The 27,813-nt window shown below is 36.2% G+C and overlaps 1 protein-coding gene across 1 annotated transcript; it reads right to left on the bottom strand.

The window, feature by feature from the left end:
- Nucleotides 1-26,520, bottom strand: SLC6A15 (solute carrier family 6 (neutral amino acid transporter), member 15). Its single transcript, XM_009705257.1, has 11 exons — nucleotides 26,038-26,520; nucleotides 17,007-17,164; nucleotides 16,393-16,519; nucleotides 14,494-14,675; nucleotides 13,076-13,186; nucleotides 9,286-9,527; nucleotides 8,989-9,181; nucleotides 7,669-7,861; nucleotides 4,684-4,843; nucleotides 1,871-2,033; nucleotides 1-436 (listed from the first exon to the last, which is right to left on the bottom strand). Exons 1-11 carry the CDS (start codon nucleotides 26,324-26,326, stop codon nucleotides 65-67), a joined length of 2,190 nt encoding a protein of 729 aa, XP_009703559.1. The 5' UTR covers nucleotides 26,327-26,520; the 3' UTR covers nucleotides 1-64.
- Nucleotides 26,521-27,813: the final 1,293 nt, after the last annotated feature.

Genomic DNA, 27,813 nt, shown 5'->3' with positions numbered 1-27,813 from the left:
TCTCCTAGGAGAGCCATGATCAGTGAGAGAGGAAAAAGAAACAGCATTTTATTTTTTTCTGCAGTTACAAATCAGACTCCGGCATATCAGGCATATCTGCCATCAGGTACCCAATACCGTAACGTCCATTTGGAGCAGTGTCCAGAGTTGGTGATCCAGTCTGTTTTCGATATATGTTTTTGCCAAAATTTGGAGACGGCACTTCACTTGGACTCTTCCCATGAATCAGACTTGTATTATCTCCCTCCAGATTAACAGGTTCCTTTATTATTCGGCCTCTTTTGTAGGATACAGATGCCAAACTACCAGAGCTGTCATCGATAAGGTTGCAACGGCGCACCATGAAGACTATTGGGACCGGCAGTATGGCCAACACCATCAGAGATATACAGACAATCATTCCCCATGTTGGATAGCTGTGGAATTGTTCCATAGCCTGAGCAACACAAGAGAAAAAACTATTAATATATCTTTACTTAAAAAAGAGCAAACCTGCAGTCCTCACCAAGGCCTGCAGTTTTCAAACACATACTCATCTTTTTGTCACCTCGCACCCACAATGTGGGCACCACTACAGATCTCAAATTTGAACAGTCATGGAGATGTATGATTGCTATCTTTCTGCCAGTGAGTAGGACCAAAACGCTGTCCCACCGTTTCCGAGATGCTCAGAGCACTCTAGCAGAACCCAGATCAAGATTTTCACATTAGGCTTTCTGCTGTATTTGTCTGTATTTGTTCCCTGATCCCTTAAAGGCTGTTCAGAACAGACAAATGTGCAGTGGTATCGGTAACCGTGCCTGGAAAGTAAGTCCCTGTTCTGTCGGCTAATAGCTGGCTTAGAGAGGGACTGTCTCAGATCACGCTGTGGAATTGTTCCACTTTCTATAAACTTCATGTAAACTGTAACGCATTTACCAGGGTTTGTACTGCATCCATGATTCATTGGCCAACAGACTCTCTTTGCCTAATTTTATACACAGAAAGGAATGGTATGTTTGGTATTCTAAGATACTTCTCTTTCTAGTTTTTGAGGGCAAGAATCAAACATAACAAGAGCGTTTTTCTGAGAATCCCAAGAAAGCAATAGTGGTTGTCTGGTTAGAGGCAGGCATCTACCTATAGTAAAGCCAACCTCTTGTATTTACACTTTACCTGTCTGCTGCGATTTGCGCCCCGGCTAATTTAGACAATGGTCCATTCAGAAGGGTCCTCAAGATTCATTTCTCTAACTTTTTACTCTCCCTCTATGTTGTATGACAAGCCTGTAGAAACAGCTGAGGGCACGTGAGCCTACAAGCTAGCAGAACTCTTAGCAGTTACCTTGACTGAATCTCTTTTTGGACCCAACACGCAGCACTGACTCTGCTGTTCACACAGACAAGTTTTTTACAAATCAAATATTCTTATCAGAGACAGGTTTTAATGCAGCTGTTACCTACAATGTGATACATGTTCCCAAAGGGGAAAATTTATGGCATGGCTAAATCTCAGTATTTAATTCCACATAAAAAATTGACATGGTATCTGAAACGATTTATTCAGTGTTATCACCCAACTATTTTCTGCAGTAAAATAAGATTTAATGAAAGTGAACAACCTCTCCCAACCTTAAAAATTTCTTCAAAATATGTCAATAAACTAAAAGTCACAACAAGCATGAAGGTTCATGTCAAGTAGTTATATTTTAAAGCAGAACTACTCTAAAAAACGGTTGGTTTTACATTAACGTTACTTGAGATAAGAACAACCATGTCAATATTTATACAGATTTTGAATTTCTAATTGCAAATTTTTTGTCTTTTTATGTATTTCTGAAATACTTCAGAGATGTTCATTATGATGGTGATGGCATCTGTTACATACATACCGTATCTTCAATCCAAGCATTGTAGCCAGGAGGACTTAATCCCATTTGGACAATGCTAGCTACCAGCAAACACAACAATACTAAAGGTGAAACAAACTTCCACATGTAGTAATAATACTGGCTTGGAGAAAAACCAAGCATATCCTTCAGATCCTCCATAAATCTGTGGAGGGAATAAAAAGTTATTGTTAGTGTGTACACCAAGATTTAAAGTACTATAATTGATACATAGCACCTAATTTGAGGACATGGACACACTGAAAAGATGCATATATAGAAATGGTTGCAGTTTAGATTACTTGATGGGCTGAAAAATAGAGCTTGTATTACCAGTACAGAACAGATGAGCAGAAGGAATCTCTACACAGTGTGATGACTTAGTAAACTGACTGCTGGACTGTGCTGGAAAAGCTATTTAAACCCACCTTTCTTTTATGAAATTCTTTTTTACATCTTCTTATATTGTCTACTATGTTGTTTATTAAGGCATATGTCATTACTTTTAAGGACATATACAACCAGCACATCTTAAAGATTCAGCAAAATTAATTTCAAACCCACATGTGTGCTGCAGTGTAAAAAATAACTTTATGCATAAGCTATGGTTTGCATCATATAAGTTGCTGAAATACAACTTTGTGAAGTTTTATATCTGCCTCCTTGTGCCTCAAAATTGCAAGCTATGATATGAACAAAACTCCTATTTTTGTACTCTTGATGGAGGAGTACATGGTTCCAGAGCCAGTAGAAAAAGAGAGAATATTTTTAGAATTAATTCTTTTGGAGTGCACACAAGCATTGATTCTGTTTCAACTCCCTTGTGGTCCCACTCCCTTTTGAAATGTGGATCTCAAAAAAGCTCTTATAGCAATAAATACATTTTCAAAGCAGTTACACATATGCAGCTACTGACATATACACTCTCAAAAATTTTTTTGAACTGCATAGTTTGAGGTATTCTCTCTTTTGTTTACACTGCAATGAAACATATTGTTAAAAAGAAGTTGAATTTACAAATGGATAGCCTTTTCTTTCTGGGATCTGCAGTTCTTTATCCAGTTGAACATACATCTATTATCTTCACTTTAAAGTCTTTCATCATCTCCATCCTACTTATCCTCTTTTAAAAGCTACCAAGCTCCTTTAGCACCAACTCCAGCATAGCAGATTTCCTTCTTGGCTACAAGGATTCCCATGTTGTCTTTTTTCTATCCTTTGGTTGAAATCCCTTTGGATGCAATGTTGTTGTTTTTCTTCTATCTGATCAAAGACAATGTGCCTAATAGGACATACACATGGATCTTCATCTATGAAGAGGACCCCTTGCTGCTATCACAGCCAATGACAACCTGAAGTTGTTGATTCTGGCAGTTTTTGCAAACAAGAATGCTAGGTTCCCAAAGGAGGATATTCTGGAGAAATATACATCAGAAGAAATATTAGGAATAGTCCGGAGGGAGGTTCAGGTGGCCGTTATGAATGAGAAATCTGGCTGTTAACTTTTCACCACATTCTGTCAGAACCCCTTCTGAAAACACAAATCAACTGCACTCTGATTCAGAAGCAAAGTATTACCATATTCTAGCTACGGTTAAACACCAACTTCCTCACAGGTAAGGTGCTGACTTACGGCATGTCTGCCTCCCTTCACAGTGGAACTCTACCTGACTGGACATTACCAACCTGATAACCAGGTCATCTGTTTCATCTTTTGTTTACATGTGTAAAAACATCTACATGATGTTTTCATGTCTATGTGATCTATTACAGGATTATACATGTGGCCCAAGTGGAAATTCTCCCTTAATGAGCAAGTAGACCAGGCACTACTTGCGTAGACCAGAAACAATGTCTGGAAACCATAAAATTAAATTTTCTTATTATAGTTTTATTTCATTATGGCAAGAGACTGGCTGATTACTCAGATCAAACAAGTGAAAAGTCAAATGAAAAACCACCCATTCTATGTCACCCTTTGTACATGTAAAGGAATCACAGATGTTTAAATTACTTCAACATGCTAGTATAGCATACTCTGCTCTATCTGTGGATGGCATGAGTTGTTTTTTATACAAACTCTTCTATTCCTTAAGTGTGGCACACATTGATCTCACTTAGTGAACACATTCTGGTAATTTCAGTCATAAGATGTAAAAAATTAGAGGGACTTGATGGTCTTTTCTCTTCAGCCATGACAGAAGGTCACATAACTTTATTGTCAACTGTGATGCTTCCAAGTAAGTTTTGACCCTGTTCTTTGCTATAATTTCCTCTATTTCCTCTCTCACAACTAATGCAAAGAACAATTCATTGCTACAACACCTCAAACTAAATCTAGTTCATAAACTGAAACTTTCTTATTGTTATTGCCATTAGAGTTTGCTTTGTTCCTCTCTCAGGCTGCCTGGCATACTGCAGCCCTGTTCAGAATGCTCATCCTCATCTGCTGCTTAGATCATGGTGATTACTTCTTGAAATCTTTCTCTTGCTACCTTACTTCTATATAAATTCCTCATACTTGCATTTCCAGCCTTCTTTCTACAGCTCTAATTTTGACTCTTTCACTGCGTTCTCCTCTCTTTGGATCTGTTGCAATCACTCTTTGAGTTTCACTACACTGTCCTGATGCAGTGTATCTTGCTCCAAACCCCATTCTTAATAACAGCCTAGACTCACATCCAGATTGACCCACTTTCTGCTTACTTGTATTTATGTGTACATCGCAAATACTTCTCACAATATAATTAAAATAGTAATAATTATTGTAACGAATACTGTTGATATGGACAGGGAGATACATTTCCTTCACTTACTTGTCTATTCCATAAATTCGTGTGACTGCAATATTCTCCAAAATGACCACAATAAGCAGGGGCAGAGTAGCTGAGTAGTCATCAAACATCATCACAAAATAATTTCCAGAGCGCTGCACGAAGATCAGGCCAATAAAAAACGCTACCAAGCAGCAGATGACTGGAATAAAGGATAGAAATGTGAGCTGTAATTATAACAAAGTTCCATAGACAGAAGAGGAATAAAGAGAGTTCGAAATAGAAAAGATACACTTTAATGCATTATTTCATATAATCAAAGTTAATAACATTTTACTTTTTAGGACAGTCTCAATTTTAAGAATATTAGGAATCCTACCTATTCCCTATATAACAGAGAAGTTATGAAATTAGAATTACTGGAATTACTGTATTACAGCAGTCCTGATTAAGCAGCAGAGATTAATCAAGTGATTATCTCTCATTAAATATTTAACTTAATGTGAAGGCAAGGCTAGAATAAACAGAACTGGTAAACTAAACATCATACATCATGTTACTTGGTCACTAGATCACTTTTTGGAGTTTAGAAGTGAAAAGAACCAAAGTTTCAGACTATGATTCTAAAAAATATAAAAGCTGAATAGACTTTCCCTAAAAGATCATTCACATCATGAAGTTCCATTAGGATGTGTCTATAAATGTGTTTGTGCACTAAGCAACAACATTTCTGCCCCTTCTTTCGTTTAGGGACAACGTGAAATATGTTTCTTCAATCCTTGATCCTGCATAATGAATCTCAATATAACTTTTTCCTACTAAACTCATTGAGAATAAGACTGAACACTTATGTAGACTTAAAAAAGGTCAGATGTCAATAAATTGTGAAAGCAATTGTAGGTTGAGCACCAGTAAGACTGATTCTCCCACTTGGAGTGCCTTTTTCTGCCCCCCGCCACTGGGAGTTCAAGCTTAAGGATACATCTAAGCAGTCTAAAATTAGGTAAGGATACATCTAAGCAGTCTAAAATTAGGTAAAATCAATCTAGGCCAAAATATAAAATATCCTTACAGAATATACCCATTGCATAAATCCCAGATAATCAATTAGTATTGATTATAGCAGTGAAAGGAAGACAATGACACTTTTTTAAATACTGTGGTAGAAGACCAATCACTTTCTGCAACCTGGTAGGAACTATTGTTACAGTGACTTTCAGAGAATAGAAGTTTATAGAATTCTTATCACAAATTGATGAGAACGCCTAACGCAAAATAACAAAACCAAAAGAACACAGATAAAATCTCCTTGACCTGAGTCTCATTTTCCACACTGAGTTTTATTACTGACCGTGAGAAAACAATTAGACCACCAGAACCATGTGCATGTGAATTTAGAAATCCCTGATGTTCTTATGTTCTCCCATTGTGTCTTACAATTACATCCCAAAAACATGCATCTTCAGTTGTAAAGTAAGGCTCCGGTAGGTATACTTATCACAACTCGGCACGTACACATGCAGACTCCAATTTGGAAATACTTGAATGCAAAATGACTTAAAGCATATGAGTTGGTTTCCCTGAACTAAAGAGAGACTGCACTGGAACCATGGTGCAAAAAGTTGCAAATGTGCTCACACTTTGGTAAAAATTCAAGATTTGTGGTTCTTAAGCACAAACTCTAGTGCAGGCATAATCCTTGTTAAATCCCACTGATACTCCATGAAGTATAAACTAGGCATTTCAATTTTATAAGTTAATTACAAAAACACCACATCAAGTTGTAATCCTTTAAGTACAACTGAGTTTAGCAAAAATCATGCATGCATGCCACTCGACAAAATTACAAGAGACGGGCAGTTCTTGAATATTCCTTTATCTTAATAGTTCTTTTTTTGTCAAATGCAATAACAAGGAATTACTGTAAAATGCTCCATTACTCCAGAGTAATGACTATATATCATAGCATTTGCATATACACTTAGGAAGAACAGCTAATTTCTAAATGTCACACTGGTTATTCACTAAGAATTTAAGAGCTGTTAAAAAAAAACATAACCAGACAAATGTTCAATAGGTTAGGACTTCTGAAAAATCAGTTGAACTATCTTTATGAAGAATTTTATTCTTAGATCTAGAGAGCAAAAAAATACATGTTTTCTGTTAAATATTTCTTATTACATAAGCAAGGTAAGGAAAGCAGTTAGGAAAGAGCAGTGCTCTGCTGCATCAGGGATTAACTCTTATAAAATATATTATTATTTCTTTCGTACTGTTAGATAATGTTAAAGCAGCTTATTACATTTTTTATTTTCTATCCCTCCTGTCACAAGTATTGATATGAAATCCGAATTTGTGCATAGCACATCAAGTCCCTTGCAGCTGTCCTGAAGATTTTCAGGAACCTAACTTTCACATTTTATGCTGATGTTCTATCTCAAAAAGAGAAATTGCTACAAGATCATCTGAGTTACATGTACAGGCTATACCTCAAATAACCTTGGCCATTTAAATTAAAAAAAAAACAACTAGACATCTTGTTTAAGACCTATTCCACATTCAATAGGGAAAAATATGTTCCTCTAGAGAGTAACTGTACTGATTTTTAACATAGTGAACATTTCATCATAAATTAAGCTTTCATTTGGCCTACTTAGGAATAATTTGTAGTAATTTGCAATGTATTTTCCTTCTTTCCTTTTCCTTTGTTTCCCTGATGTGTGAGACAGGCTGGAATGGAAAGTATTCTGCAAGAGCTCAGGACTGAGCATGCAGAAACTTGTAACAGAAATCCTCCATTAAAATGTAAAGTTCTAGGATGTTCCTGCTCTTGTAATATTCAGGATAAGGTTTTATTTGCAGATATTAATGTGCCTGTGCATGGAAGTACAGTCTGGAATACAGTGATTTACTGCTCTGTAAAATGTCAGCACTGAAACTTTTTGTGTCAAAAACAAAACTTCATACCGTCAAAAAAACCAAAATGTCTTACTGCTCTAGTGAGAAAAGAAAGTTTGTGCAACTCACCAGTAAGAATTTCTTTCCTGACTTTGAAGGTATCAACAATGGGTGTGATGATGCCTTCAATGGTTCCAAACATACTTCCAAGTCCCAAATTTACCAACATGAGGAAGAACATGACTGACCAGAACGGAGAAGCAGGGAAGTGGGTCATTGCTTCTGTAAAGGCAATAAAAGCTAAACCAGTTCCTTGAACAGCCTGTCAGTGAGAAAAAAAAACATGTTATTATTCATGGGCAGTATTTTTTTTGTAGTGTGACAGTCTGACTTTGTGTTCATGCAATGTCATTGATTAAATCTTGAAAGTAGAGTGGGAAGCTGCTATCTAATATGCGATTCATCCAAACCTGCGAACTTAATTAATACTATTTACTGAAACATTGGACTTGGCTGTAAGGTGATCGATATTAACAACACGCTTATTTCATAGAATCATAGAATATCAGGTTGGAAGGGACCTCAAGGACCATCTGGTCCAACCTTTCTTGGCAAAAGCACGGTCTCGACAAGATGGCCCTGTCCAGCTGCATCTTAAAAAGTGTTCAATGTGGGAGAATCCACCACTTCCCTGGGGAGATGATTCCCTCTTGAGTCCAGTTGGAACTTCTTTCTCTCTTTCATTGATAATTTTGCATGAGAGCTATTACACAGGACTACCACAAAATACAGTAAGTATATAAACGACTTCATTTCTGTAGCTATTTGTTTTATATTTAAAAGGCAGGAATAGTATAGAAACTTTTAATGTCTAGAGTCACCAATTTGACATTTTAGCTTGCTCAACTCTTCTAAAAACCAGAACTTTAAAAACGTAGCACCTCCTGAGAAGAGTGATATAATGATCAAAATATATTATAAATCAGTGAAGACTATATTAAGACATCAGACCCAAAAGTCCTCAGATGAGCTGGAATGCAACCCTGCATAGAACCATGTTTTCATATGGATCTTTACAGGTGCACTGCTCACAGGTACACTGTACTGATACTCTGTGTAAGTATACTTCACAGTTTATTTCAGGCTTACAAATATTCATCTGTTCATAATCTCTGTACTCAAGTTGCGCCAGGGGAGGTTCAGGTTGGATATTAGGAAGAACTTCTTCACTGTAAGAGTCGTTAAGCATTGGAACAGGCTCCCCAGGGAGGTGGTGGAGTCACCATCCCTGGAGGTGTTCAAAAAACATTTAAATACGGCGCTTCGAGACATGGTTTAGTGGGTTTAGCGGGCATGGTGGCATTGGGTATATGGTTAGACTTGATCATCTTTGAGGTCTCTTCCAACCATAATGATTCTACGATTCTACTTAAGACTTATTACTCTCACCTTGTTAAGTTCATCTTCAATTTGACAAGATTTCAGACCGAGAGAATCAAACTCTTCTTCTTTAACTTCCTGAATAATGTCATAAACTAAATTGTAATCTTCTGCTGTAATGCTTGAGAAATTGATATGATGGGGGATCATATCCTGGCTCAGATTGCCTATTTTCAAAAGTTTTAAAATCTTCTCTGAATTTCTGTAAAACACAATAAAACAGAGAAATCAAACTCAATGATCTGCATTATTTCATAAAAGAAATATACCATAAAAATAATTTTAAAAAGAAATGGATATTCATACTGGATAACACATTTTTCATTTATGATATTGGCTTTGAAGCCCAGAACTGCAAACACCACCAAAGTTGCCAGCACAGAAGTGAAAAAATTGATGAAGGACACCAGTACAGCATCAAAATGGCAGTTGTTGTCTCTCTTGTTGTAGCTTGAAAAGGCAATGACTCCACCAAATCCAAGCCCTAAGGCAAAGAACACCTGAGTAGCAGCTTCTCTCCAGACCTTGGGCTCCAGCATTATTTCAAGCTGTTTGAAATTAGATATAATATATGTCAGCTATAAAATGCATTTCTATTATATGAAAAGACAACAGAAAAAAAAACAGGAAGACAACCTACATCATAAAATGCTAACACTCCACTACAAATGTATTTTCATTATGATAAAATGAAAGCTGAATGTGACACCTAAAGTTGAGCAAACTTATGGGCCAGAATTTCTATTTATTTTATATGACATAATTCTTAAAGAGAAACATGCTATACAGTATGTTCCCAACAATGAGACACTACTGGAGCTATATGACAATTGAAATAGCAGTTAGTTATACTGAGAGAGAACATGCATCTTTTTTCTTTTCTTTTTTTTTTTTTTTTACAGTATTTACTGTCTTTTTTTTTTCACTATATGTATTGACAGTTGTTAGAATTACAATGTATTTTGGGATGATCAACTCTTATAAATGCAATAAGTATGCTGAAAGTTATTTTGTTGTTACTTTAAAAAAAGTGAATGAGATGATACACATGCTTATACGGAATTCTATTACATGCAAATATGTAAAGCAAAGTGCAACATATGAAATAAATGCAGGCCACCACAAGCTGTATAGTCCACAAGTCAAATCTCCCTTAAGCCAGATGCCTTGAACTTACCCTAAGTTAAATGGGTCATGTATCTGAGGGGCAACTAAGCCTTTTATCAAAAAATTGAACTGTATTGCTCATTCAGATGACTATACTTCAAGAAATATCTTTGTTACAAAGTTATGAGTCATCATTTGTCTATCTTAGATTCTTCTAGATACTGAATTAAAAAAAAGTACATGTGAAATTTTAAACATTAGATTTTCTCAAGTTGATTCAGAGCCTCCATTCATTTAACAGTGAAAGACCTTACATCTGCGTGTGTGATTTTTTTTTTAAACCCTAGGTTTATTGAAAACGGTAAAACTAAAAAGCATCAGTATACATGTCAGCATCATTAGACTGACTGTATTACCCCAAGGAAAAAAATATCTGCTACTATTATGATAACATTTTGAAAAATTTTCCAGTTTCCCATAAAGGTACAATGTTTGTTACAGATAGGTATCAGATACCTTCTTTATTCATTTAAATATAGCTAAAACATAATATATTTGGGGGGAAAAAAAAAAAGCTGTTTATGACAATAAACCTGTTCCTGAGTTACAATTTTTGTTATAATTACAATGCACAAGTAGCTATTGCACGTAGTTCAATCTGCCTGCATCACAGAGTCATGCTAGACCTTTTCCACGCGAGGGAGCTCGAGGAATACTTTTATTTTCACCAAATCTGTAAATGTTTGAAGCATCGAAACACTTCTTGCTTTCTGCAATATATCATTTGGTAGCATCAAAGGTAGTACATTCACAGATACATGTTGCCTAGCATTTCAAAATAAACTTATAATTGATTTGCTACTACAAGATATTTTCTGTGAAATTTTGGGGGTTCTGTATTTAAGCTTCATACGGTCCTACAGTTTCATTGCAGTAGTTGACTTCAGTGGGCTTTTCACATACCTTTCTTTAGGTTTTTCATTAAGGTTAATATTTAGAATTTCTGCTTTGTTCATCAACCACAACAAACAGAGAAATTCTCCCCTTCTTCATTAGCCTTGTGCTCTCTGACTGACCACAATGTGTGCCAGTCCTCTGCTGTGCTGACACAACTCTTGCGTGGGAATGTGTTGTTATCATCTGTGGTCAAAACATCGTCGTTTGCTGAACTAATCAAGGCTGAAAAGATGTTTTCCTTTCTGCTCTCACATCTATCTACCTGGGCAATTTTCAACCTAGATCAGTTTAGCAATCCTTTCTACAGCCTGCCTGCTCAAATAAACTGTTAGCACAACGGAGCGAATGGAAAGAACAGGTGGGGGAGTCTGAATTCCTTCAGGTAGTTTCATACGAACCTACAGTCCAAATCAGTGCCCAAGTACAGAAACAATCAGAGATTATAATGAAAATACTTTTGAAGGTTTACATTCACATATACTGTATGTGACACGCAGGCTTCCTAACTTCCAATTTAAACCACAACTTAAATTTCGAGATACAGAACTGGAAACCAACAGAAGAAACTAAAACCAATTTTTCTTTTGTTTATCTGAACACTTGAAACAGTTGTATAATTAAGTTATAACTACAAAGTAAGTATCAGCTGCAACTTATTTTAGGTGTAACTCATGAAAGATGAAATAGTGAAGAGGTGCTGACATTCAAGAGGAGTTTCAGTGTCTACTTTCCCTCAGTATCTAGTTGTACTTCTCCAGTTAAAGAAAGGATTAACACTATGATTGAGAAATCGAATTATAACTTCAAGAGGTCTGTATTCCATCTCTGCTATAGACGTCCTCTTGGTCACTAAGCACTACATTTCTCTATTCCTCAGATTTCCCAACTTTGCCTGAGCAGCCTGCAAGTTCCTGCGCAACCACGCACAACTCTCTAAGGCAGTGATAGCGAGTGAAGTGGAGCACGACTGCATATCACAATGCAAGAAGGAACAATGTGATCACTAACAGAGGTCATTTTTATAGGATGACAGCTCTCCACAGACTCAAAACACCTGGAATCAAAACAGCTGACAACACTCTGTCATCTGGCATTAGCCACTATGTGCATTGATTTTAATCATCTTATTATTTGGCTTTTATTTTTGGAAGATCAGTCCTGTTCTGCTCCTTATGAAAAGCACTTGTTGGAAACTCCATTTCATAATACAATATGAAGCCCAGCATTATGCATGCCTCAGTATGGCTCTGACTACTCAAACACGCTGTTCCTGTAGGATAGATACAATTACAAGCATTTGAGATAGGTGTGGGTAGAATTTAGATCTTCAGGCTAAACAATGATTCGTAACATCCCTTCTCACCTCCGTAGTTATAAAATCTAATGTTCTGTAAGACACATTCCCAGTAAAAATGTTGATAGTAAAAATTGTATGCTTAGACCTGCTGCTATCTTGGCATGACAACCACAAGAAACATGGTAAGGAAAGTTGAGTGGTAAGTACTTACACTACTATTAAAGACAGGTCTCCTGTACTTTGGGCTACTATTCAAACAGTATTAATTTCTAAAAAGGAACAAATTTGTCCTCTTTCAAAAGGGAAAAGTTAATTATGTAAAGCCATGACAGCATTCAAGGTAAGGCATTTCACTGTGACATCCCAGAACTAGGCATTTCAATCCTAGAGAATGGCAAGATTTAAGATTCACTTCTCTTTTCAGTATTCGGAGCTCTCTAAATGTCCTGAACCCTGGAAATAGCACTTTCAGTTGCTTAGTTTTGTAAAGGCATCTAACTCTGGGAACCCTTTACCTAAGGGAGGTAACTCTACACAGACCCTTGGAACACTTAGAGCCTTTGGACCTTAGGGCTTGATATTGTGCCACTGAGGTCAACAACAATTTTGCAATTTAACCAAACAGAAACATGCCCAAATGTTCTACGAAGACAATAAGCTTAAATGAGAGCATTCATAAATGGTTAAATTGCCACTGAAACTTTAATACACTGCAGACAGAAATTAAGCACATACCTTAGGTGTGAACATGTGACGAATTCCATCTACTGACCCATTAAGGAGCAGTCCTCTGATCAGAAAGCATAAAAGTACCACATAAGGAAAAAGGGAACTAAAATACATGATCTGAAAAACATTAAGAAGAAATTTAACACGACATCCATGGACTTTATTTTCAATAACTTCATTCACTACTCAGTATCTTTTGGATATATGACTGAATTGATAATCATATGCTCTAAGAAATACAGAGAACCCTTCCCATTCCCTTTGTCTCTGCAGAAGAAAGCAAAATCACATGACTGTAAAATACATTCCATACTGTATTAAAACAATACGGTTGCCATTGTGTTGGCTCATTGATAACAAACTGCTGGGCTTCCAGGGAAATTCAGTGTGAATTCAATGAAATGACAACGACAAGGACAGAAGTAGGCTGGTTTAGAAATGCTTCACTTTACAAATGCACTTTGATTCAAGTACATAGTATGGTAAAGATACACAGCATGAACAGAAACCTATTCTCTCTTCAGAAGGACAGAAGACAAGAGTCAATGGAAAGGACATAACCATTGGATTCAAATCACTAAGTGATGCTTACTGCCAAAACAGAAAAAAACAAAAAAAAATCAAATACAATCTTTTGTTCTCCATCACTGAAAAGAAAATCTATTCTGTTCTTTAAAGTTTAGTAAAATGATTCACACACTAAACTTGCTAGCTGTTTCTTTAACTGAAATACACTAAAGAGGTCACAGAAATTTCCACTTCAGTGCCGAACTTGTTAATAGCAAAGAATTTTGAGATTAGAACAGATTATTTATCATCTGAAAATCCCACTGAGATCAACAGAGCTAGCAAATCATTCACTGGCCAATGCAGCTGGCTGCATGGGGAGGAGAGAAGACAAGGTGAGTACTCAGATGCAAAGGGATGGTTACTCATTAGTCAAAAGAAACACTCCAGAATCCTGAAAAGCAGCTGTGTTAATGACAGAAGGATGCAAACCAATGACAGTAACAATAAAAAGAAAAATGGCAAGGCATTTTGAGGACCTGGGTGCACTGCAATCATGCTGTGAGTACACATGGAAGCCTAACTCCTTAGACATTCAGAAACACAGACTTATGCTGCACAATAAAGCTGAGGTACAGTTACTTGCAACAGTTATGTTGATGAGAACAGAAATGAGTCTTCTTCAGATCTTAATTCCCACTAAATTACTACAATTCCCACTAAAATTACTACAATTTTAATGCTTAACTACTAACATTCCTCTACTTGAGACTATACAAATACTGGGATGAGTCACAGCTTCTAACCTGCTCCTACAGATTTCATGAGAGAGTAAACAGAGGGTGTGGTGAACAAAAATGTCGTGAAACCTTTGTTTCAAAGTAAAACACTGTCATTCGAGTAAACAGGATACTCACTTTGCCTGAAGACTGAATGCCTTTGATCATGGCTAGGCATACCATGACCCAGGCAGCCAGCAAGCAGATAGTCATCTTCCAATTTAAACCCCCGCTCTCTGACAGAGAGCTGGAAATATTCAGCGCTTCTCTGTACCAGTAATAAGTAGTTGCAGAACTTTTTTCACACTCTGGCTCCACAACTGTCAAGAGATGTTAGGAAGTAAAGAATGGGTTCAGGACAGAAGTATTTTCCCAACATTTCATAACAATGTTCTACCAATTCTCAATATTTGTAATTGTGCTGTCATCATTTACTGAGAAACTAAACTCACAAAGAGTCTTAAGACATTGTCTAAAAGAAAAACTGACTGCTATCGGTGAAAGGTTTTGGGTATATCTTTTTAAAACACCCTTTTGGGATAATGTATTCCTCTCCATATGGTCAATCCAAGCCCCAGGCAGAATTTATTTTTCACTTACCTACTACATAGTAGGCAAGCCTAGATGAAGACATACATTCCATTTATCACATGTAAGATTAGATTACCTACATAGGATACTGTGACTTACATACTATGAAAAGTACCTCTCTGAAATTGAACACAATTTTGAAAATATATGGAAAACAAATTCTCAATTGTGTCTGCTTTGATATGACACTCAAATCAACAGGCACTTAATTACTATTCTAAATGATACCAAAGTGATGAGAAAAGGAAAAAAATGGCTCCTACACAGCTATGTTAAATGGAAGTTGCTATGTGTATTCCAGAAGTGAATTTTTGATTATATTGCAATTCTGCTTTATTCACATTACTAAACAGTTTAAGACATTGTGTGTGTCTAGACATGTAGCACACACAAATAGAAAGAACTCTTCAAAGAAAATATTTAACTTTTTTACAAATTATTTATATGTGACAATCAATCACCTCTAAACTAGGTTCTGAGTCAAGGTAATCAATGAAGAAAAGGGAAAAATATACTAATTTTAAGAAACTTAATACAGGTGTCATACGTAAACAGCTGCTGTGGCTCGATTAATGGACAACAGCTTGTAGAATACAGTCAATTTGACTGTGTGCCAACATTCACAAATACTGATTATTTCAAACAACCGCAGCAAGTAACTCTGGCAGATACCACAAAAATATCGTACAACTTTTCAAATGTCCCTGCTTATGTTCTTTACTATAGAGGTAAAAAAACCCACAAAAGATAATTAAAGAAAACTTAGGATCTGAAAAAGAAAAGAAATATTTCATATTTCAATGGCAAGGATAATGCAAAGTGTGTTAACTATTACAAGATAACCAAAACTAAGGGATAATGAACTTTTAATGTTGTTGTATAATATGTCCATGTAAGACTATCTCATTATAGCAACAAACCAATAACCAATTATCTTATTCTATTGCTTCAGAAAGCAAACCATGCTTTTATCACATGCATTTCATTGATGTTTACAGTTTTCCATTTTCTGCTTTGTTATTAATGCAACATTTTTTGCTTTTTACCAGGAAGTATCGTACTAATGGAAATGTAGAAACATCCTTCTTCCACCTTTGTTTCTCACCAAGTAAGCGTAAAAAGCAGTATCAACATCAGAAAAAAGCAATTAGAAATTTCTTCTCTGCAACACATTAAATAGCACTCTCCTAATTTCATTACTCTTTAAAATGCTGTTGACAGTGATGTTCCATTCCAAATACAGTATATTTACTTTAGATTAGGTTACGTTGTTGTATTTTTTCCAAGTATTGTAATGTGATATCTTATTAAGATGGAAAACCAGCTTTGCATATAACACTTTTTTTCCCATAAATACCTCTTTGAATTGTATTTTTTCTCCTTTTTGTTTGAAAATCTCAAATTTTATATATTTTTTGATTTTTAAGAACATTAATATAGACTTACAGGTATGAGATGTATTTTTAACTAAAGGACACTGGTCCCACGGTAATGGATGCTGAAAAGACTGGGAAAAGTAAAACAGACTCCATCCAATAATGACATTGTAGTACAGGGCCACAAAAAAACATACCTATTAAAAAAAACAAACAGATCAAAAAATTGCATTTATTAACTACATTTGTAAATTTAAAAAAAAAAAAAATCCCTACTGAATTTCTGCACATTTCTGCACATCAGCCATTGAATCTAATTTTAACTAAAATAAGTCAGAATAACAACTGAATGGCTTGCCCCATTAAAGTACCTAATATTTTCTAAATTTTCACTTTTCTCTGTATTTATCATGTAACACCTATACTTTTACAGGCATTTTGTCTCCAGAAGACTACTCTGTTACCTAGTTCTCAATTTCAAAAGAATCACAAAATACAAGTTGATTGGTTTTACAGACATATCTATATCAACGTTTTTAATGTACTAATTTAAGTTTTCAGACCTTCCAAAACATCGTAAACTGACCTTGATGCCCAGCTACAAATCAGTGGCCTTTCCCTGCAGCAAAACAGAAAGTTTAAATCATAACAGACTGAAAGAAATCCACAAAACTAATAACTTACTACGCAGCTTGCAAATCCAATTCCTCCAAGTTTGGGGCTGATATAATTCCACACACCAATACTCCCTCGGCGGATTCTCTGCCCCACAGCAAGCTCCAAGAAAAAGAGTGGAATCCCTATTATCAGTAGCAGGATTAAGTACGGCACAAGATAGGCACCTACGAAAGGAACAAAGTATAAATCAGAGTGAGTGGAGGAAGAGTCAGACCTTGACACAACAAATGCGAAACCTTCTAATAGCTTCAAGTTTGAATTAGTGTCATTCACTGCAAAGCTTTTTTGATCACATGCAAAGAGTAATTTTACCTGAATCTTGGCCATACACCTTGTAAGATATGAAAAACCCAGAGACACTGAATTTCTAAAGTACGGTAATTTTTGAGGCAAACCTTACTGAAAGTGAGTTATTACCTAAACTAGTTGTTTGCTCGTGTGAAATTTTGGGCATTTGATCAAACTTTTTAGAAATATAGTGAGGCAATCGGGAGCTGAATCAACACTTCATAAAAAAACTCTACACCTTGACTTGTAACAGAGCAGCAAGATTGAATTTATAAAGGAAATATAGAAAATACTGCGTGTACAACATTCTGAATTTCATCCAATCTTAAGCGGTTTCAGAGGATCGTCTGCTATTTCTCCATGTGAATCTCAGATGCTCAGAAAGGGGATTTCACAATGTTCAGAACAATGATTCTATCCAGCTAAGCACGAAAGCTGTATCAGCTCATTTCTACCAGGCTCCAGACAGAGACTAGAGATAAGAGGTGGAAATGAAATGGAGTACTGTAGATCCAGATCTTGCAATACTCACAGACTCTCCTTAAAGATATATTTGAAAATGCAACTGTTACTTCACCTCTATACACACACACATATATAAAACAATTCCTTTCTTCAAGGTCTTATTCTAATGAAGTAGTCATACACACTTCTAACTTAAAGATTTATCTCCATTTATTTCAGTAAAACTAATTGCAAGCAAATATATCCATATACTAAGTGCACTGACAAGTTCAGAACGTAACTTCCTCCTTGCTGTTGTGGAGTATTTAGTACTAGAGCCAACAAAACATTTAGACATCAGCAATTAGCAACGTGGCACCTAATTTTCAAATGTGTGGCTCTTATGCTGTAGTACAGAGTACTGTGCCGGCCAACTAAGTCAAAGGGCTTAGGACTTTTGATTGCAACCATTGTAAAGCTAAAGAAAAGCACGAGATGCAGACTGCAGCATGTTGGAGCAAGCTACAAAGCAAAGATCTAAACACATCAGAAGCTTAGACTCACAGCTATTAAGTTGTATAATCTCTATTCATCTCTTTGATGAGAAGCTGAGCAAAGTTCAGAAACCAATTTGGGATTTATCTTCAACTCCAGCTAAGTCCTGCTTTAAGTTTCTTCATCCAGCATCAACTTTCTAGGGCTTTTTTAGAGGTCTATCAAAATACACTGTCATTTGCATATCCTTAGTAGGCAGCTTATCTCATGGAATACAGTTTATTTTAGAAAAGTCAAATTCTCCCAAGCTGTGCAGGAGGCCTGAGATTTTCTGGTACCATCCACTCCTATATAGGTCTACTGCCTACTTTGCTTTTCATGAAATATGCATAAATTGGACATCACCTTCCATTATAAAGATCTTACAAACATCCTAAGCATGGAGTAACTATAGTCTTGAGTCTAAGAATAGTAGGAAAAAGACTGAGGAAATAAAATCTGAGAAAAACTATTGGTGGACCAGACAAAGAACACAGATCTTATTTACCTCACAGTCTATAGGCTATTGCTAGCAATGAAATAACTCCTTGTGTTTTATTTTCATGACATGATGATATGATATGCAATGATATTGTTTGAGCAGTATTTGGTCAAAACCTACGCCAGGCTCTGAACAATATATCGGTTTTGAGGTTACAATACTCCCCTCATAGAGCCAAACATCATGGTCTATCTGTCCATCTCAGCACACTATAGAGTGTCTACTTAAGTATTGTTCCTACTGAGGTAGCAGCTACGTTCCCATGCAGTACTTTGGTGTCTCTTGTGGTTCACCTTGTATGTGCACATAACGGAAAGAATGCAAAGCACTTACTTTCTACTATGAAAAGAGAGACGAGACAGAAGGAAATAAGTGTGAGGAAAACTGAGGAACAGAGTAACAACCACATTCCAAAATGAGGGGGACTATCTGTCTTAAGAATACATAAGACAAATAATACCATTAAATACCCTTGATTTATCATCAACATTCTCTCAAAATTTCTGTGAGACAGAAGTATACTGTTAATTCACATTGCAAATGAGAAGCTTTAGCATCACTGTCTTTAAAAATCTGGTCATACAATTAATTGACAGCCAACAGCGCATAGCTTTTTAAATCGTATAACACTACCATAAATGATACCTGAGGTCTTAAGTAGATAGGTGTTGCATAGGTGAGCAGAGACAAGCCTAAACAGCTCAAACAAACTGGGGCCTAAATGACTTACCCTGTATCCCACTGGATGACTGTACTAGAGCAGGAACTGAACCCAGCTCTTCAGTGTCCCAGTCCACAACCTTAATCACAAGGCTGCAAAGTTAAGCACATGTTTAAAGACTGGGCTGACGTGGGTGTTTTATGGTGCAGTATCAATGTAAGTTGCAAAATTTATCAGTTAGATTCAACTCAATGAGTTAAATAAATGTGGTGTTAAATCCACATTACATTATACATGCCACAACCCTGTAATTCAGCATGGGTAGCCAGCAGTTCACCTCTGTACTGCAGGGCTTCTGCAGAGCACCTGAAGCACTGGTCTTCTGATCATTCAAACCTGCTGAGCTCCCTTCTGATCTCGTGCGCCTCCCCAAAAGAAGGATATAATGGAAAATAGTGCATTTATGAGTTTCAGTGTGATATAGTTTGGATGTAGCTGGATTATACAACTGTATACCACAGCTGCAAAGGGCTTCTGTGCCCTACAGACAACATGAAACCACAGCATCTCTAGACAAGTATTTTGTTTCAGCCTTCCCTTGAAGCTAGACATACTTTGAAGAACTGTAAGACATCTTCAGTTCATTATAAAACAGAATCACTATGGAAACGGCTCAGCACGTCTCATATTTGCCAGTGCATGGAAACATGGGTCTTAAGAGTTACAATATTGCATAAGGATCATTTTTATTTGCATTAGAACAATAAACTATACCTGTCAGTCTTGAACAGCATCCTACAATGAGTTATATTGTCTGCTACATCTACCAGCTAAGCACCCTTCTGAATATTGTAATTCTGTGCAGTTCAGGATCTCCAGGTCTCCTTTTGACATTTTCAAAATTATTCTACTGTAAAGTCTTTTTTTTTTTTGCATATTTTACTCTTAAATACTGGCTTTCATATTAAAAAACTTAACTTCAGAAGGACAAAAAAAATTCTAAAAAAAAAATACCTCATCCTTCTTCACTAGAATGAATGGCAAAGTTACAAAAGATTTCAGGAACTGGTGAATGTTAATATTGTGCACAGCACTGCTTTGATTTCTTAATTTTTTTGTTTAACCAAGCACTGTAGTGGGATAACTGGTAAATTATCTCTCTTGATATTACATTATGTACTGCATTTGGCAACATTTTTGATGGAAGTGGAATATTAACATTGGTTTTGATTTAAGTTCTTATAAATGCTCGGGGGGGGGGAAATAACGGAAAATAACATGATTCATAGTGATTAAGGAGTTGGAAAATAATTTCAGAAGCAGTAATGCAAGATGACATAACCATTACCATCTTGATAGTACAGAAGAACTTTTCTTCTCCTAGCCATTCTTGATGTAACCTGAAAAATATAATAATCTTCCAGATTTGTTTCAACTGCTGCTGTGCTAGTTCTTAATTAAGTGTCTAACGCCTGATTTAATTCTTATTCAATGAAGGTGAGCTTTACCACTGTCTTGAAGAGCTGTCCCAGTTCTTACACCTTACTGGACACTACTTACTGAAAGCTAGCAAGAAGCTAATACTCAGATGAAGATCAACTTATTTTCAATGTCAAATGTTAAAATTTTCAAAGTTATGATAAGTGGGCAACAAAACACTACAGGTTTACAGTCTACTAAGCTCCTATAAGTGAAATTATTTACCGTTACAAAATACAAACTGCTTTTATCAGGAAAACTCTGATCAAAGGTTTTATGTTTTATCTGTAGATTTGTAGCCTATCCTACAGATACGGTAGTCTTCCTGTCACTAGTCTTTCACAGTTCATGTTCACATGTGCCTGTTTGCAAAACTGTGCTTAAAGGATGAAAACCCCCTTAACCAATAAGCTTTAATGAAGAATTGCACTGGCAGAATAAAAATAGGACATTTTCAGCACACTGAAGTACAACTAAATTTCGAGTCTGATAATACAGTTTAAATCAGAACTCACAAAATAATATTGAAATCATCAGTGAATTCAAGGCACTGATTATAAATTATTGATCAAAAGCTAAATAATGAAGCCACTGAATCCATACTCAGTGTTGGAATACATGGGAATATTTGCTTTGCTCCCATTCTGCTTGTATCAGACAATCAGACTGTGGCTTCTCATGACCACTCCGTCTGCAACAGTTTATGTATTATTTCCTCAGCAGTTCTCAGCAATAGCTGTTGTGTTTTTCATAAGACCACAGAACTTAACAGTTCAATTTGATGGTATTTCAGTATAAAATCCAGACTAGTTAAGTGTAAAAACTCATCATGTGACTCTATCCATGTCAATCTTTTCAAAATATAATGGCAAGAAAACCTGCTACAGATTTCCCTATGCTGCTCACATTTTTTATCTATCATTGTTTACTAGTTCTTTTGACTTTTTATGTCACAGAGATATTAAAAAGACTGATCTTAAAAAAAAAATCAGGAAAATTAAGTTAATGCTCAGGAAAATACAACACAAAGTCTTTGGGTATGCAGTACTTTGTACAGTCCCAGTAACACCTGCAACACCAGAAACACCTCTTAGATAGCTATCTTCACTTGTCTTCACTGTAACACTGAAATACCACTCATTCTAGCAGAACAGCTAATTTAATTTGGTTTTGTTACTTCTAATATGTGAAAGTATCATTTTACTTCTGCTAATCCTAAAGGAAAATGACAACCAAACTTCAAATACTTCATTTGTCTGAAAAAAGTGAAAGGTGTGCAAGCTATTCACCAGACGATAGCAATGAGTAGCAGGAAAATAGAGGTCTAGTTTGTCACTACTTATTAGCCTTATGGGAAGACTGGGTAGACCTGAGACGTTTATTTTTAAGGCTCACTATCAATCATAGGAAGATGAGGCAGCTCCGAACCTACGGCATGCTAACATAGGTTATGAAATTGTTATATAGGAACTGTGCCTGTTTGAACACACACACGTATTTGTCTTCATATAGTAAATGAGTAATAAATAAACTGCATAGTGTAAAAATAATAAATATTTAAAAATCCCTTTAAAGCTAAGTTAGCGCATACTCATCTCCAATGCAAATCACCTTTGTGAGGCATCAAGGAAGAAACAACTTTTTCTGTTAGGCTGCAAAGAGTGGAAGAGGTGCCTTAATTGCCAGATGGGGACTGGGCATTGCCTACCAGGGGTAAGGGCGACCTGTGCTGAGGACAGAGGTGAGGGAGGCAGAGAGACCTGTAGTCAGCTCCTCAAAACATTACTGAACACCTTCAGCCCCTCATTTGCAAAGCCTAAAACTCCTTTGGGCCCTCCCTCTCATCCCTAGTCAAGAAAATGAGCACCCTGGAGTGCTTTCAGTCTTGTCCCAGACTCTTTTTTTTCTCTGGATACTTCCTGCATTACAGCTACATCCCCAATGTGAATCGAAGTTCATCCCAGCTGCATACTAGCCTCTCCTCTCACGAGAAACCTTTTTCTGGGAAAAGGCCAAGTGTGAAAGCCAGTAAAGAGCTACCCAGTCCAGCTGTACCTTAGTTGAGCACACACACAAAAAAATCAGGTATTACTCTAAATATTTATGAGTTTATATGAATTAAAGCAACAGGAAAAACCATTAAATGATCACAAGAAAAAAACTGAAGGAAGTTGTTTTGGTGGTACAGACCAGACCCAAAAGCAGTGATTGGAAAGGTGCCTATGGATGACCCAGTATCAGTGCAGGGCAGCGATACACAAGTGACTTTTAAAGACGGTATCACAGATACCTCACTGAAGCAGTACAGAGCTCTGAGGTCAGGAGCATTGGTTTACCACAGGCCATAGCCATAAATAAACCCAATCTCTCTAGAAAACAGAGCGGTAAACACTCGATTTTTTCTCCACAAAATCCTGTAATAATATACATCTATTTGGGCTAATTTGTCTGTGTCTTTTCTATGCTTATTTTGTTGGCTTTGTTGTTCCTGTCACAGAAGTTCAAAAAAAAGACAAAATTGAAGATTACCACGTGGTTAGAATTTGCTTTCTCTTTTACTGGTGGTTTTGAAACAATGTTGAAAGAAACCTGTGAAGGAAACCAATGAGTAACTATGTTTTTCACTACTTTTTGGGTTAAATTTGAAGTATATTTATTGACTTACCACTTTCTGATATACTCCCCTCACCTGATGGTATTTGCCAGATATAAGTTCTTTAAACATAGGGAAGAAAATGAAAAAATATTTGGACAAAACTGAGGGCAGAGACCCAGCCATACTCTTCACTGAAACAGTTCTAACGAAAATACTCAGAAAGGCAGTTTACGTTATAGACTTCAACAGGTATTTATAGTAAAGCTTTCTCAGTGTAAGACTACAGAACAGTTATTTAGAATGGGTTGCTTAAAACCACTCTAATTTTACCTATAATGAAACATATATGAAATAATATGTGTGGCAGAAAACTTGAACCTCATATAAAATGTGTGTAGGTTTTTTACCATGCATTTGAACTTTTCCCTCCCTCCCCCTATTCTTTTACCCACTTGTGAGAATTATCTATCTGCACACACATATACAGGCACCAATGTACTTCACACATTTCAGTGTTTTGTGTCACCTTCTCCATCTTGCGTTATGGTTAACTTGAAAACCAAGAAAGCTTTAGCTCAAATGATCACTTGCTTTTCTCTGTTGTTCTGAAGGCTGCAATTCGCTAAAATGGCGCAAAATTATGGTTAGAAGCCAAATACATCCTTGTCTCAGCCACGTGCAGAAAACATTGTCTCCACAGACTATGTTATATATCCAAGTTCCTGCAATCACAGCACAGGGGAAAACATTTAATTTCAACCTGAAATGACTCCATGTTTATTTTTTTTAAGTTTGATTAATGAAGTGCGATAATCCCTGAAGGTTGGGGTTTTTTTCCCTAAAATGTGAAATTATTAATTAATTTAATACATTAATATTTGATCTGAATTAAATTTACATTCACTGGTAGAGTAACTTTAAACGCGCCTGACAGTATGTAACCAACAGCCTTAAGGAGCATACCAGCCGATCTTTTCTGTTGCTTCAAATGAGAATCCAATGGGCTTGCAAAATTAGTAACTACATTAAACAGACTTTCAAAAGGGACATAACTACACAAAACAAACCACTATAATGCATTAACCTTGACACTACATCTTGACACTGTATTTAGGATGAAATTATACAGAACATAAACATTTTAAAAGCTACACCTTTATGAATTAGGTTCTTTTAAATTGTTAATTAATAAATGTATTGATTTTTTCAACTACTAGCAATACGTGATCAATTCTATACCTTGTCTAGTAGACCAGATGAGATTGCCATCCACTGAAAAGCTATGGGTTTTGAGAAACTACATTCAATGTGTTTTCTCAGTTAATATGACAGTTACAGAGAAAGACAATTTTAGATTCCACATAAATCATTAAATCAACTATTTAATGACTTTCTCTCCAGAATAAAGGAGAAAAAAAAAGGAAGTGAAATGAGAATGAAAAAAAAAAATCATACAATAACTAGATATAAAAGAATTTAGACTTTATCCAGGAGTTGGAATATTTGAAAGTATAAACTCCATTTTTACTGCTTGAACTGGTTGACAGAAAACAAATAAAGTACAGACTTATAGTCTGACTATATTCTAGGCTCATTTTTATACTGCTAAATTACATAGTTTTGTCATTCAACTTTTAAAATCCAGCATGACTAAAATGTTGTTCTTTATTTTCTGTTCTATAGTACAGATTCACTTTTTATATCATAAAAAGTGACAGGTTTGTTTTGAATTCAGCCAAGTAACTAGCTACAATAGGGTGTGCATTAATGTAGTATAGTATGGTGCAGTATAAAACACTAATCCTGCATTCATAGAGGAAGGAAGGTCTCCAGCCTCATACTACATTCAAGAACATAGTTGGACAGCTAACAAATAAACAGCTTGACATTATCGTTCTAAGTGAAAGGTAACTTGTTATTTAGGAAAACAGTAAACTACATAACAGCACAAAACAGATGCATTCTCTTAATCTAATGATTTAAATTATCCATTATCAGTAAAAAAATCCTTTTCATTCCTACAGTACTTTGTCGTTCTTGCAGAAAGTAAATCATGATCAAATGGTCTAGGAACTGAAAGCAATTAAAAAGTAAAGGTGTGAAGCTTAGTACCACTAAATACTAAAGACCAAATGCTGCTTTGGTCTTTGAAGTGGATAAAGATTTAATGCCTTGATTTATTGTCCAAGTACTGTAAAGAACACTTCGGCACAATCGCCAAGTCCTAAATAATGCAATCCCTCCATAAGAATTGTGTTTAGCTTAGCCACTAGCTTGACTACTAGTTAAGGTCATATCAAGAACTTTCTCCCCTAAAATGAGGAAACGGAATCTTAAAAGAATCTGCTACTTACTTTAACAGATGTGTCTCTGTAAATAAAGAGAATATGGGTTTTTCCTCATAGGCTCTGGTAGAAATTAAAACAAAAAACTGACATGCTGGGGCAGGTTTTACTGTGGATATGTCTGCCAACCTTGCAACCTGAAAGGTTAGCTTCATCACTTAGCTGCAACTAGCTATCACAAGACTTACCTCCACCATTTTTCTGACACAGATACGGGAATCGCCACACATTCCCCAATCCCACAGAAAATCCAACTTGTGCCAGAATATATTGGAGTTTGCTGTTCCAAGCAGGTCTTTCATCTTCTACATCCGAGCCTTCTTCAACATCTACATCTTTTTCTTCCCGATCGCCAACCATAAGTTCACTCTTCTTAAAGGCATCATCTGAAGAGTCTTCATTGGAAAGAAGGTCCTTAACTGACTCAATGACCTCATCATCTAGTTCTCTTTTCACTACCTTGCTGTTCTTAGGCATTTGTAACACGAGAAACACAGTGAGGAAGTCAAGTTCAGCTGAGACAGATGGACAAGCGCTGAAGCAAGCTCTCCCTCTGCTTGGCCACAAATACTGAAGAAATAGACTGAAGACGGTGCCTGACGAGCCCTTGATACCACGGAATCAAGAGTAAGGACTTCTGTTTCTGAATGTTTCTTCTACTGAAAGTATCTGTGGGGGAAAAAAAAGGATATTATACTACTATGCGGAAGAAAGTTAATTTGGAAATCATACACCTTGGTTTACCCATTTCTGCTTATCTCAATGATTTGACAAGCGGAAAAAAAGAAGGTATGTTAAACCATTTCAAAATTGTAGGAATTAAGTCCACTGCTTGGTCTTACATATTTATGTAGAATACATTTCATTCACTTGCTGAGGGTTATTTTGGTTTTGTTTTTTTAGTTCCTAAAGACTGATAGGCTAATTGCTCATATTTTGACAGCATAACAAGATTCTTCTTATCAGGCATAATGGGGTATGCGCTTTACATACAATTTAGGAGCCCAATTCCATTACTTCCTAACAGCTGTACTTGAATTTATTAAAAATATTTTTTAAACAAAGTAGATTAATTTTTTCAGACCATTTCAGACACTTACGCAGCAATTAAAATTTTGATATATAGGATGTACCTAGTGCTTCAAAAAAAAAGGGTGACTTATTTTCCTGTGTTCTTCATCAAGGAATATATAATTCCAATCATATTTTCAAAGGAGAGATGCTCATCTTTTATGAGCTTTGATGCTTTAGATAGTTTCTAGAAATAGGAAATAATTAAACATATCTGAAACATCTGAGAAGCCATAACCAAACCCATTTAAAAAGGCTGCTGCTTCAAACATGTATGTACAGACACAAAAATGCCTGCATTTGAATATGTGTTTAACACAGTGAATCATTTAAAAAGACAGATAGACTTGCTTGCAGCTGCCATAGTGAAGGTAACCATAAGATTTTGGGGAGGAATGTTTTCAAGAAATTCTTCACTAATCACATGGGATAAAACTAGTATGTGCAAAGCCATCTGCACAATTAAGAGTCTTAAAGGGATTTAGATGATGTGTTAAGCTTCATAAAAACCCTAAAGAGGGAATACACAAGGAGTCTAATCAAGAACTGCTAAGAATCAGAAATTACTCCGGGATACACGAAGCTTTTCAGCTTTTGCTTATGGACTTGCTGCAACATCTGGTCCATAGGACAAAGGCTGTATCATGTTCTGATGAACTCACACGTAGTCAAGAACTGCAAGGTATTACTGGACTGTTAGCACAATAATTGAGAGATCAAGCAATAACTGAGAGATCAAGCACCTCACAGCTGCTTCAGTGACAGACCAGAAGGAAAGACATCAAGCCACTAGAACCCAGCCCGCAGCTTAACAAGATGAGACTTCACAACAACGGAACTAAAACCTCTGTCACCACAAGTACTATCACCAGCCTTCTGGCTGACAGGACAAT

Source organism: Cariama cristata, unplaced genomic scaffold (genome assembly GCF_000690535.1).
Source record: "Cariama cristata isolate BGI_N322 unplaced genomic scaffold, ASM69053v1 scaffold8748, whole genome shotgun sequence".
Lineage (NCBI taxonomy): Eukaryota > Metazoa > Chordata > Aves > Cariamiformes > Cariamidae > Cariama > Cariama cristata.
The sequence above is the reverse complement of the archived record's forward strand: the minus strand, read 5'-3'. Positions and strand labels throughout refer to the sequence as shown.

Coding starts and splice junctions, on each gene's coding strand:
- SLC6A15 (XM_009705257.1), bottom strand. CDS start 26,326: ATGCCTAAGAACAGCAAGGTAGTGAAAAGAGAACTAGATGATGAGGTC. Junction 14,676..16,392: donor TAAAAATACATCTCATACCT/GTAAGTCTATAT, acceptor ATCTCTTGACAG/TTGTGGAGCCAGAGTGTGAA. Junction 13,187..14,493: donor GCATTCAGTCTTCAGGCAAA/GTGAGTATCCTG, acceptor AATGTTTTTCAG/ATCATGTATTTTAGTTCCCT.